The 13612-nt window shown below is 45.2% G+C and overlaps 1 protein-coding gene across 9 annotated transcripts in view; it reads left to right on the top strand.

The window, feature by feature from the left end:
• The window catches only part of Cacna1e (calcium voltage-gated channel subunit alpha1 E), a 314229-nt gene that overhangs the window by 232049 nt on the left and 68568 nt on the right, over positions 1-13612 (top strand). For 8 of the 9 annotated variants that reach the window (XR_007212661.1, XM_048358274.1, XM_048358272.1 and 5 more), the window contains 7 exons: positions 478-550; positions 1396-1513; positions 2684-2751; positions 4101-4198; positions 8242-8298; positions 9677-10330; positions 10947-11260. Coding sequence is in view for 8 of the 9 variants with exons in the window: in XM_048358274.1 (XP_048214231.1) it covers positions 478-550; positions 1396-1513; positions 2684-2751; positions 4101-4198; positions 8242-8298; positions 9677-10330; positions 10947-11260 (1382 nt within the window). In the remaining variant the exon portion in view is untranslated. The remainder of the gene's footprint in view (positions 1-477; positions 551-1395; positions 1514-2683; positions 2752-4100; positions 4199-8241; positions 8299-9676; positions 10331-10946; positions 11261-13612) is intronic. The other variant, XM_048358273.1, reaches the window with a different exon arrangement.

Here is a 13612-nt window from a genome sequence, read left to right as displayed (position 1 = left end):
ATCAGGCCTATGTCAATTAGAGCTATTGATTCAATCATGTCTCCATCTTATTTGGCCTTGCAGGTGGCCTGATACACTCATGTATGGAACAAATGTCTTTGTTTTTAATCCTTTACAAGGTTTTATTTGATGACTTATACCTTTGTATCTATACTTGAAATATATAGCATAAGTCTTTATAATTGATTATCAGTCCAAACCTTGTATTATTACTACACCTTTAAGGGTGCATAACTCATCAAAAAAATAATCACTGCTACTATCTCCATGATTTTTATGGAATGGAGGGCCATGACAAGGGTTGGGATATAAGTGAGATATAGAGAATGGGGGGGAGGAGTGATGAAAACTGCAATCTTTTTTTTTCAAATTTTTATTATCAAACTGATGTACAGAGAGGTTGAAAACTGTAATCTTGGGAAGAAGAAATTTGGTATGTGAGATTTCCATCCCATGCTCTCTGAATTTTCTTTTCAGGTTTAACTTTAATGATGGAACTCCTTCAGCAAATTTTGATACTTTCCCTGCTGCCATCATGACTGTGTTCCAGGTATAAGGCTGACAGTTCAGAAATGCTATGTGCTGTGGACCACATGCTACAAGATAACAATGTCTTATAGTGTCAGGACATTCCTGTTTCTCCTCCCTGGGCTGTTCTCAGGAAACAAGACTCTTTTCTCTTTTGAATAATCATTATCATAATCCCTTACTCACATTTCAGTGAGTCTGCTCTAACCAACTATAAAAGAAATCTACCGTGACCCCCTTTCTCCCTACCTGTGAGTCTGAAATGCGAGTCACCCATCACGTTTGATTCTCAACATTTTGGAAGACAAGCAAATCTAGAGTGTTATCTAATTGATGTGTCCATTTCATGTGGTGTCTTTTCCATGCTCCCACCCCCCCCCAAAAGTCCCCCTTTTAAATCATAAGGAAAGCTCAATTATGAATAGTGGCTTAGAGTCCTATAGATAAAGAAAAAACACGATTTAGCCAGAATCTAAGCTAAGCTAGAGCCCAAGTTTCCTAACTGAAGTCCCTGAGGCTTTTTTGATGTTACTGCCTCAGGAACTACATCTTAGCAGCTGTGGGGATAGTCAGATAGTGAACACCACTTGATCTGTAGGACTCCCAAAGGCCTGGCCAAGTAGGAGGTAGGATAGACTGTGTACTTTCAGGACTGCATGCTTTCTTATGTTCATTTGCATTTTAATGGCTACAATGTTCTTCTATAAAAATTATAACTATTCATAGGAATGGCTTTCTTATCCTCTTTGGCAGGAGACTAAAGCAAGGGATTAGCTGAAAATGACCCAGCCCCCGTATCTGCCTTTTTTGCATTGGTCCCACCTTCTACAACCCAGAGTCCTGACCTACCTGTTGTTTACTCTGTAGATCCTGACAGGAGAGGACTGGAATGAAGTGATGTACAATGGGATCCGCTCTCAGGGTGGGGTCAGCTCAGGGATGTGGTCCGCCATCTACTTCATTGTGCTCACTTTGTTTGGAAACTGTATCCTTTAAAGTCGTTCTTCCATATCTGGCTACCTTATTGAATTTGCATTTAAGAAATTAGTGGTAGAGTTTAAGTGAGAAATGAGGAGCCATGGACAGACTATATGGGAAGAAAATACACTTTTATCTTAAGGAATTAATATATTCTATAAAAGTACAAACTTGAACAAAACAGTTATTTTACATATTGAATGAAATAGTTTGTACCTTACAAACTAAAACTTCGGAATAATCATTAGCTGTTTGGAGGAGTGTGACTTAGCTTGAGTTGGGATTAGTGGAACAAAAATAAATGAGAGCTAGGGCTGGGGATATGGCCTAGTGGTAAGAGTGCTTGCCTCATATACGTGGAGCCCTGGGTTCGATTCTCCAGCACCACATACATAAAAAATGGCCAGAAGTGGCACTGTGGCTCAAGTGGCAGAGTGCTAGCCTTGAGCAAAAAGAAGCTAGGGACAGTGCTTGAGCCCTGAGTCCAAAACCCAGGACTGGCCAAAAAAAAAAAAAAAAAAGTTAGGGCTGAGATAAAGCTGTATTTTTCTATAATATCACAGAGAAGAAATGTTACTTTCAAGTTTCTTCTCCTGAAAACTTCTAAGGATCAGAGCAGACTCCAACTAAATCTAAGAAACTCATGAAAAGCTCTATAACACGTTGCAGGAATAGAAGGCCAGTTTTCATGATGGCATCAGACTGGTTTTCTATGCTAAAATCAGAAAACTGAAGTCATCCAGGATTCTAATTAGAAGAAAGAGAAGAAAGAAAATGTCCTATCATGGAGAACTGATCAGTGGCAGAGGTTGTGAGATCATATTCAGGACAGCATAACATAAATCCCATTGATCTAGGTGAGATATAATTCAAGCCTTTTAGGAAAGGGAGATGAGTACCAATACCTCTCCCTTTTGTGGTGGTCTATGATACTCTTATGTGCATAAAGGCTACAGATGTCTGCATGTGTCCTCATCCCAGGTGGCCTTCTGGACAGATTGATTCAGGTATTTTCTACAGCTTGTATGAAGAGGTGATTACCTTTCCTTTCCTATAGCCTCTGGCTTCTTATCCTATCAGTGTCCTGGCAGTGAAGATGTGGAGCTGTCCCTTTAGACTTGCTGAAGCTTTTTTTCCTCTTTTATTTGCTTGTCCATCCTTAACTCATAACCCTCAGACACACTACTAAATGTGTTCTTGGCCATTGCTGTGGACAATTTAGCCAATGCCCAGGAGCTAACCAAGGTAAGCATTGGCCTCTAGTGATTATATGGGTGTCTATGGCCATTGGGATACCTCAGGCCTTGGAATCTCTTTCTGGAAGTCTATAGTACCTTACGCGGGCTTGCCTCTTCTGGAAGCTTCTGGACAATTAGAACTTTACACCCATACAAGAAGTCTGGGTCATTTTCACAGAATATGCTGAGCCTCAGATCAGCATGAGTCTCTCATGGGCTATGGAAAATAGTAGTTCATCTCTGTGTGCTCTTACCAGGGTCATTTCCAGGATTGTGACATCGAGTATCATGGCAAGCACTAGACCACGTGATTTTAAGCTCCACTTATTATATTGTGACCTATGGTAGTGTGATTTCAATCATATCATGTAACCCCAAGGGGCCTGGGTGTATGTGAAGCTGTGGGCATTTCAGTTCCTGGATTGGGGCTGCAGTGGCCACAGTTATGGTCAAGTTTCACTCCTTTCTTTTCTCTGTTTGTCTTCTCCAGAAGAGGATGCAATACTAGTTATAGTGGGATGATCTATGGCATGCAAATCAAATTTGAAGCAGAGGCACATAGCATCTTGGTACTGTTCCAGAACCTTTTTCATGTGTTCTATAAGGTGTTGTCTGTTCTTTATAGCTTTGAGAATTTTCCTAGATGCATGATATGGTAGGAATAATACCAGATTTAGTACCTTAAAATATGGTTAGAAACTCACTTGTTGGCTGTTTTAGCTTTGTCCAGATTCCAGAACTCCATTAACACCAGTTTCTTCATGTGTAATATGAGAATGATATCTTTACTTTGCTTGCTTCATGGGATTACTGTAAAGATCAAGTGAAATCATGGCATGAAAATCATAGTATACTATTGGACATATATATTCTTAATAATTCTAGTCACTTTACCTGAACTAATTTTTCCTAGTTTTATCACTTATGGCTGGGAATATGAGTGAAGGAAAGAGATCTCTTGAGAACTTCAAGTGGGTCCAATTAACTGTGGCGGGGGGGGGGGCGACTCCATGAGGGGTAGGTTCTCAGCCTCTGCTGATTTCAGCAGTCTGTGCCTGGGAGGACTCTGCTCTGTATTTGAGACTATTTGAGGAGTGTTTGTTCTTTATAACAGTGATCAGCTCCATAAGGGACCTGAGGGTGAGGATAGAGACAAGAATTGCTGGCTGTGTGGAAGCTATGAGGCCACTGTCTCCCAAGGGTCCTGGCGATCTCTAAGCCACCCCATCTTCGTGCTATCTGTTTAACCTTTTTACTTGCCGCATTCATCTGGTCTGCAAAACTTCTCTGGAGACAGCCAATAGAGAATACTTTCCATGGGAATACCAGGCAAAATTATTTGTGCTTTGTGTTTAGGATGAGCAGGAGGAAGAGGAGGCCTTCAACCAGAAACACGCACTGCAGAAGGCCAAGGAGGTCAGCCCGATGTCTGCACCCAACATGCCTTCTATGGAGTGAGTTGGTTTGTCTTTTTCACTGACCCCCAGGCTGCTGTGCTGAAACCAATTAAGTACCTTATAAAGTGACTGATTGTAGGAGTCTACCCCCTCTCTGCCAGAATTATTCCTGAGAACACCACAGTGAGCACAACACAGTCTTTGTGTTTCATGGAGCTTTTATTTTGGTGAGGGTCATTTATAACAAACATGAATGTCATTGCAGATAGCAATAAATATAATACAGCAAATGGAACAGAGTGACATGGCAGAGAAGGACAAGAGTTGTGGGGAGGATACCACAGGGAAACTCAGGAGACGTTCTCTGCAGAGATAGTGAGTAAACAGAGACCCTGACCATGTGGAAGACAGTTGCATAATGTTCTGAAGCAAGTTAGTGTTGTAAAGGTTAGTATAGTGAGTGAGAGGGATAGAAGAGAGCAAGGCCAAGGACATAGTCAAGAACCAGTGGAGAAGCCTTAAACCCATGAGGATTTTAGCTTCTATTCTAATTGCAATCATGAGAAGACTTATGATGAAAGGAGGACTCTTCACTTTAAAAGATCCCTATTCTATGAAGAATGTGTTGTGTGTGCCAAGTGTAGAGATAGTGGTTCTTAAAATAGGTGGCAATGATTTAGACTGGGATGGTAACAATAGAGGAGATGACAAATAATCTCAGTCTGTGTTTTGGATTGAGAGCCAATGGGATGAGCTCATGGATTAATATAGGAGAGGTGAGGGGGAAGTAAAGAGAAGCAACAAAAAATTTTCCCAGGTTTTCTTTCTAACATTTTAAGGCCTAAACAACTGGGGAGAGAGTAGTGGTATTTACTGATACCCTGGAGATGATGGTAATCCAAAATTCACTTTGGCCACATTAAATTTGAGATGCTTTGGAGGCATCCAAGTGTTTCAATTAAGCTATTGGTTATATGAATAGAAGAGAAGTCAGGATTAAAGATTTGGGGGGATTCATTTGCACTTGGTGGTATTTAAGCCATCAGTGTGGGTGAAATGACCCAGGAAGAGCAAAGACAGGGAAGAAAGGGCTGAGGACAGGCTGAACTTGTGTGTATGCTTTTCAGGTCTGGCAGAGGAGAAGCCAGCACAGGAGACCAAGGAGGTACATCCAAAAAGTCAGAGAATAGGGAAGCCTGGCATCCTAGAAATTTGTAGAGGAAAACCCTGTAGAATTGAGTGGGCAATGATACATCATGCTATTACAGGGCTACTTTGGGTGAGTATAGAGAGGACCAGTTGATTTGGCAAAACAAAAGCTAGTGACCTTATAAGTAGCCAGGTAAATCCAGGTAAAGTTGATTAGTGAGAGAATTGGGAGTGATGAAGCAGAGTGGCTCATACCCCACTCTTCCAGGATCCAGCCCAGACCTGTGGTTGGTGAAAGAATTGAGTGAATCAGCTTGGGCTCTCTGAGTGTGGCCTCTACATGGTGAGAAGAGCAATTGGTGGAGTTGAGGCAAAGAACCACAAAAAAATCTTACTGCTCTTCTCAGTCTGCATGAGGCATATGTGTATCCTTTGTGGAGGGTTTGAACCCCACAGGAGGTATCTTAACACCAGATCGTGTCACCCAGTACGTGAGGCTGAGAGCAAGGAATCTGTGGTGACCAGGTGCTCATGAGCTCAGCTCCTGTATGACCTTTGCTTTACCTCATTGAGCAGAATCCCAAGTTCTATGCTGAGTCTCTCTTCTCTCCATTACTGTTAGCTTTTGTTCACTTTCAAAACTGTGAAGGTCTAGCCCCTCTAACCTTCTCTGTGAATGAGAGAAACAACTTCCTTTTCAGAATATGCTCTGGGTCATCAGTGGTTTCTATCCTACTTTCCCTACCGTACCTTCTCACATGAATGTCAGCTTAAAAGGAAAGAAAAGAACGTACACAGGTACTCACAAGTGTAGATGGATAGGCCTAGCTGCTATCTAGAAGTAGGTGGTTCTATTTACTTAGATGAGGAAGCCTGGGGGAGAAGGAGGTTTGGAGAGATGTGATTGGGGATGATGCTTGGCCTGGAGTAGAGACGCACTATTTATGGAAGGGAAAAATGAATGAAATGTGGGCAGGCACAGGGCTGTGGGAATCAAACTGTGCATTGGGGCACAGTGAGTAGAAGAAGGTGTTGCAGAAATTCAAGTTGAGCCAGGACCTGGACTTTGGTAGCCACACAAATGCCACAAAGTCTATGCTGTTGTCAAGAGGGGCCTCAAGGTATATATGTACATTGGTCAAGTATGTAGGCAGGATCACAGATTTTTGGTCTGCAGTGGAGCTAAGTACAGTTGCGGCTGGCACGAAGAAACTCAGAGTGCTGTTACAAACTGAAGTGCCTGAGTATTAGTTCTAGTTTTGCCACTAACATGCTCTGTGACCTTGAGGAGAATCACAGGATTTCAGAACTTCTGTTACCTCATCTTTGAAATGAGAAGAATTCTACTTGCCTATCTTGTTCCACAAGCCTATCATGGGGTATGCCCAAGGTGCATGGGTTAGAGCTATATAGATATTTCTGTGTGTGATTGGGGGTATGAATTTACATTAGGATCTTTGTATGTATTAGGAGTGACATGAAATGGAGTATCAAGTATGTGTCAGATCTGTGTGAAATGGATTTCTCTTTTGCCTGGTGTGTGTGTGTGTACATGAGTATGTGTGTGTGAGAGAGAAATACAGACAGACACACACACACACACACAGAGAACCCTCGCATATACTTAACACACATGCTTCTGGAGAGTTGTTATTTGAATGTTTGAGAATTTGCAAATAGATGGTAGATGTGCTTTTCCTAGTGGGTGTGCATGCTGCCTGTCTAGATTGTATGCTTCTATTTCTATATGCTACCCATGCTTCTTGGCACTCTGCCTCCACCTGTGCCTCACTGCAGTGCAGGCTGCTGATGTTCAGGGAAATGTTCATTTGAGGAGCTCACAGACATTTCCACAATGATGTCTGCATTCGTGGGTGCTTATGTGCACATGTAGGCATTTGTGCATCTTTTCAGATACCCAGCAGAAGGTTCAGCCCTCTGCCTCTGCTTCCTCAACCCTACTGCTATAGTCGGCTCTCTCCAGACACACAGATATGCTTGTTTAGAGTGTTCATTCACATTGCATGTTCTGCATTGGTGGGTGTCAGGCTTCTTGGAAAGAAACATTTATAGATCTTTAATGTCCAGCAGGGCCCATTGGGCTGGATGGGATTTACCAACCCTGGGACTGGAGCAGGCTCACTTTAAGGGTAGCCAAGTTATGTTGTCCTTTACTGAAACATTGTCCTGTCCCTGGCTGATAGACATCATCATCTTATTACACCTTCTCTCCTCTTTATTAGGTGCCATCCATGTCCCCATCTCATCTCCAACCTTCTATTAACCATGCTTTGAAAGGATGTAGTATGCATGTAAAAAGGATATTTCTGTGTACAAGTCTAAGGATCAATACTGTGCTTTAACTGGGTGAACAGATCAGGGCCAATGTGTCGTGTAAATGCAGGGGCACTGCTCAAATCCCAGGGGAATATGAATGGTGGCTCATGGGGTGGTGGCTCTGCCATTGACCATGGGCTGCTGTGTATGCATGGCAAGCCATTTGTCTCCTGCATGTTTCATGAGATTTGAGTTGGGATCAGCTATGGGAGATGACAAGTTAGGAGGTTGCATCTATATAGATGTTCTTTACACCCTTGCAATGATGGGTGGAGGGACAATTGCTCATCTCATGAGGCCTCCAAAGGATGCTTAGATGGTGGCTGAGTGCTAGTGGGCATGTTGTTCAAGAATCTGAAGCTATATCCTTTACAGTAAGGCATATACTGGTGTTTCTGCATGTGTGTTTCCAAAAACACAAGGCCCATATATTTGCACCTAGAGAGGACTCACAAGTCTCACCCTGTTGGAGGTGAAGGTTGGGAGCTAGCACCTGGAGAGCCTGTGAACACGTATGGAGGACTCTGTCTCCCTCTGGAAATCTGCTGGTGGCTTTGGGACTTGAAGTTCCTAGAGGTTGGGGTGAACTGAACCTGTTCATTTTTCTTTCCCAGAAGAGACAGAAGGAGAAGACACCACATGTCGATGTGGGAGCCGCGCAGCAGCCACCTGTATGTGTGTACCGGTTTGCGTGTTTGTGAGTGGTTCTGTGTAGGTGTGGGGACAATGTGTCTCTGTCCTTGCTGTGGACGAAGGGGCACGGGGTATGCATGTTGGCGTGTGCCTTGGTGTGTGTGTGTTCTGTGTACTTGATCTGTGGAAATGCCCTTCTCTACCTTTTCAACGTATGCTTCTATTGGTGTGTGTCTAAAGTACGTGACCTTGTGTGTTGTTCGCTCTTTGGTTTGGCCTGTGAATGGGCACGTGTTGGCATTGGTAATTAGAGTTAGTGGGCATTCCTCTGGTGTAGGCTGTTGTGTGCAGCTCTGTGTGGGCCTTGTGAGGTTGTGTGTGGGTACATGTGAGTGTCCTCTTAATTAGTAGGTGTATACCCAGAGGCACATGAGGGAAAAAGTAGGTGTATGGCGCGCCTCACAGTCAGCCACGCCTGTGTGCTCTTGTGTGTGCTGTGTTTGTGCGTTCCTGCTGCCATGTGAATGCTCTTTAGGCCCCTGAGAAATGATCAGCAGTGGTTTGTGTGGGGGCTGCTGGTGGTCTCTGTGCACACAAATCTTCTACGGGTTCTATTGCCTATTTTGGGGGAGACTCATAGTCCTCTTCTTTTTGAAGGATTGTGCTAAGCTTTTTTAGCACGTGAATCTGCTTGCTACTGTTGTCCTCCTTTGGTGGTATTTAAACACGTCTCAGCCCTTGCTATTCCAGGCTGTAATCTAAGAAGAGAGGGAAGGGAAAGGGAGAGAGTCTGATATAGAATCAGGAGCTATTGCTAGGCACAAGGGGATCCTAGCTGGTGCTCTGAATCAAACAAATTCAGAAGGGTAAAGGCAGGTGAGCCGTTGTATGGCCATACTTGAAGACCCTGGAGATGTAGGACTTAGTCTTGGAGGCTTATCTCTTCTTGATCCTTCAACTATTGCAGAGCAGGGATTACAATAAAAATACTCCCGGGGCTGGGAATATGAACTAGTGGTAGACTGCTTGCCTCATATACGTGAAGCCCTGGGTTCAATTCCTGAGCACCACATATATGTAGAAAAGGCCAGAAGTGGCGCTGTGATTCAAGTGGTAGAGTGCTCACCTTGAGAAGAAGAAGGGAAAAAAAGGGACAGTGCTCAGGCCAAGTTCAAGCCCCAGGACTGGCAAAATAAATAAATGCTCCCAAACGGATATGGAGGCACAGGTCCTGTGACTTCCTCATAGGTGGGCACTCTACTCTGTATCATATTGTGCTTCCTGTCTCCGGTTCTGGGCTCTCCCATTTGCTCCCCCATCATGTGCTGCCCTTCGTTCATGGCCTCTGTGGCTACACCCTCTGTCCTGCAGCTGTTAGTGTCCTGACTGTGCCCCTTGTTCTTTCCCCTCTGCCAGGAGGGAGCGGAGGCGTCGGCACCACATGTCGGTGTGGGAACAGCGCACCAGCCAGCTGAGGAGGCACATGCAGATGTCCAGCCAGGAGGCCCTCAACAAAGAGGAGGCCCCACCCATGAACCCTCTCAATCCTCTCAACCCCCTGAGTCCCCTCAACCCACTCAATGCCCACCCCAGTCTCTACCGGAGGTCCAGGCCCATTGAAGGTCTGACCTTAGGCCTGGGCCTAGAAAAGTGTGAAGAGGAGCGCATCAGCCGTGGGGGTTCCCTCAAGGGAGATGGAGGCGACCTGACCAGTGCCCTGGACAATCAGAGGAGCCCCTTATCCTTGGGCAAACGGGAGCCACCATGGCTCTCCAGGCCTTGTCATGGGAATTGTGACCCAAGCCAGCAGGAGGCTGGGGGAGGAGAGACTGTGGTAACCTTCGAGGACAGGGCCAGGCACAGGCAGAGCCAGCGGCGAAGCCGGCATCGTCGAGTCAGGACTGAAGGGAAGGAGTCCTCCTCAGCCTCACGGAGCAGGTCTGCCAGCCAGGAGCGGAGTCTGGATGAAGTGGTATCTACTGAGGGAGAGAAGGAACATGAGTCCCGGGGCAGCCATGGGGGCAAGGAACCGACAATCCATGAAGAGGAAAGAACCCAGGACTTAAGGAGGTGAGTTCCAGAAGTGCCTTAAAGAGAACAGCACAGGCTGGTGGTAAGGAATTCTCTAGTGGAAGGCTTTATGAGTCTTGGTTTCCCTTTTTCTAAGGTGGAGATATTTCTGCAGTGGCAGTGGGCTTTGTTCCCTCTGAAAATAAGTACCTATTTTTCAAGAGCATCTCTGTTAGCAGTGGGGCATGGATGAATAAATGGAATAAGATATGGGCATGGGGTTTGGGAATGTGTCTTAGTGTTAGAGTGCTTGGCTAGCATGCATGAAGCCCTGGGTTCAGTTCCTCAGTACCACATAAACAGAAAAAGGTGAAGTGGCACTGTGACTCAAGTGGCAGAGTGCTAGCCTTGAGCAAAAAGAAGCCAGGGACAGTGGGCAGGCCCTGAGTCCAAGCACCAGGACTGGCAAAAAAAAAAAAAAAGAAAGAAAGAAAAGATAGTGGGCATGGCTTGTGGGTCTAGATCCTCTCTTCCTGGGTGGGGTGAAGGCAGCAGATGCTGAGCTCTCTCCAGAAGGCCTGCTCAGTTCCCCTTTCCTTTGCTCTCTGGCCAGGCGTGTATTGTCCATTCTATAACAGCTTTTCACCCCTGGATGTCTTCTCCTCTGTCTTCTCAGGACCAACAGTCTGATGGTTCCCAGAGGCTCTGGGCTAGCAGAAGCCCTTGATGAAGCCAATACACCTCTAGTCATGCCTCAGCCTGAGCTGGAGGTAGCAAAGGATGCAGTGTTGACTGAGCAGGAACCAGAAGGCAGTAGTGAGCAAGCGCTGCTGGGGAATGTGCAGCTGGATGTAGGCCGGGGAATCAGCCAGAGTGAGCCTGACCTATCCTGCATCACGGCCAACACGGACAAGGCAGCCACCGAGAGCACCAGTGTCACCGTGGCCATCCCTGACGTGGGGCCCTTAGTGGATTCGACGGTGGTGCACAGTGAGCACAGTCTCTCTCCATTCCCACCTGTCCCACCTCATCCCACCCTGGACTGAGGACAGCTGGTTCTGGGATTCTCAAATAAAGCCACACACAGCAGAACTAAGGCATTCTTTAACAATAAAAGATAGCAAAAATCTTTATTTTTTAACTGCAATCATAAATTAGAATTAATCTTAGAATTTCTTAATACCTAGAATTTCACTTAGAGGGTTTCCCTAAAATCTGGTTGTGTGATCACCTCTAAAGTCTTCAGAGAGGTCATATGTGACTTTATGCCCAGTGACATGTTCAGCTATTTGAACTAGGAAAATCTGGCTCAGTTCTCTGTGGTCTCTGAAGTGCTCTGCTATCCTTACCAGTGAGGGAATGGACCCCTGCCAGGCTGGACGATGGCAGGAGGACTTCTGGTCCTGGCTCTCCTCCAGAACCTTCAAAAAAAACTCTGCATTGGGGCTGGGAATATGGCCTAGTGGCAAGAGTGCTTGACTTATATACATGAGGCCCTGGGTTCAATTCCCCGGCACCACATATATAGAAAATGGCCAGAAGTGGCGCTGTGGCTCAAGTGGCAGAGTGCTAGCCTTGAGCAAAAAGGAGCCAGGGACAGTGTTCAGGCCCTGAGTCTAAGGCCCAGGACTGGCAAAAAACAAAACAAAACAAAACAAAAAAACCTCTGCATTTCTCGAGTTCTTTGATGGTCATGTATGAATTGGGAATGTGGAACCAGATGATCTCTGAGGCCCTTTCCAGTGCTAACATTTTATGACTCTATTACTCTTATCAACTTTTCCCCTCCTAGGAGCTTTTAGTTGTATGCTTTCTTTCTCTCTTTCAAGTTACCTCAGGCAGCAGAGGTTAATCTGTAAAACTTGAAAGGGAAACAGAAAAAAAATGTAATCTAGTATTTTATCTTGCCCCATAGCCTCATGCCTGCATTAATTCTATACCCCACCTTTTCCTTGGTCCATGCCTCATCTCCATATCACCCCATGCCCTACCCAGGACTTGTCCCTAATCAGCCCTATTCCCTATCCCAGACTTGACTGCACCTTCTCTATCTACATTAACCAAATGCCCCTTCCCAGATCTGACCCTATGTTCCATATGTATATCAACACCACATCCCACTTCAGACCTGACCTTACACTTGGTACTGATAGCAAACCCATGCCTTGTCCTATACCTAAGCCCACATTCCATACCTAAATTAATCCCATTCCCTGTATTTGCCCAGCAGGTTTCCCCTCATGTCCCATCTCTGTCCAGGGCCCCATCTCCTGCTCTAATTTCACATCCCACATCTGCACTAATTCCACTCTTCATCTCCATCCTTACTCTATACCTCCTCCGTACACTGACCCCACACCCTATCCCTGTGTTAATCCCACAGTTGCCCTGTGATAATGGAATTGTGACCACAAGATTGCTCCCTTACTTGTTTCCCTTCCACCTTTTCCATCTTTTTCTTTCAGTGTTTTGTCCTTATTTGCCTCTCAACACTCACTCTTCCTTTCTTCATATTCCTCACACTCAAATAACCAGCCTGCTTTAAAAAAAGTAAATCTCAGCCAAGCGCTGGTGGCTCATGCCTGTAATCCTAGCTGCTCAGGAGGCTGAGATCTGAGCATCTGCCAGCCAAGGCAGAAAGTTCTTGTGAGACTCTGATCTCCAATTAGCCACTTAAAAACCTGGAAGTGGCTCTGTGGCTCAAGTGGTGGAACACCAGCCTTGAGCACAAAAAGGCTCAGGGACAGTGTCTAGGCCCTGAGTTCAAGCCCCACAACTGAGAGAAGAAAAATAAAAGTAAATTTCTAATGTCCAGTCCTTGTTCAGGTTGAGTTGGACATATTTCCAAATTCCAGTCTCATAGCTTTTTTGGGCAGCTTTTTGATTTTGTATTTTAAAAAATTTAGTGTTTTGGATCCTCTGTCATAGGAAATATAAGACAACTTGGCCATCCCTTTGTTTCTGTCCCAGAGCTGGTCACAAGTAGAGGTATGAGGTAGGCTTTTAGATACTACCTTTGACTTACTTTTAGAAGTTTCTAGCATGACTCAGGCCCACAGAGATTTGCTGCTTACACCAAGTTCCATGGTAGAGTCATTCACTGAATCAAGAGCAGCGGGAGGCCCCTCTCCCCATTCTGATAGCTCCAGCTTCGTGCCCACTCTGTGACTTGACTATAAAAATAGGCTGGCAGCCTGAGAGCTGCACTGAACCCCTGACTGGCTCGCCTTCCCAGTTCTGGAATGCAGTCAAGGGCCCATATTCACATGAATATTGCATTCTCACTTCTACATCTATCACGACTAGAAAAGGCACAGCCAGAAAGGCAGCTGCAAACAGAGT

The sequence above is a fragment of the Perognathus longimembris genome, chromosome 11 (genome assembly GCF_023159225.1).
Source record: "Perognathus longimembris pacificus isolate PPM17 chromosome 11, ASM2315922v1, whole genome shotgun sequence".
Classification (NCBI taxonomy): Eukaryota; Metazoa; Chordata; class Mammalia; order Rodentia; family Heteromyidae; genus Perognathus; species Perognathus longimembris.
The sequence above is the reverse complement of the archived record's forward strand: the minus strand, read 5'-3'. Positions and strand labels throughout refer to the sequence as shown.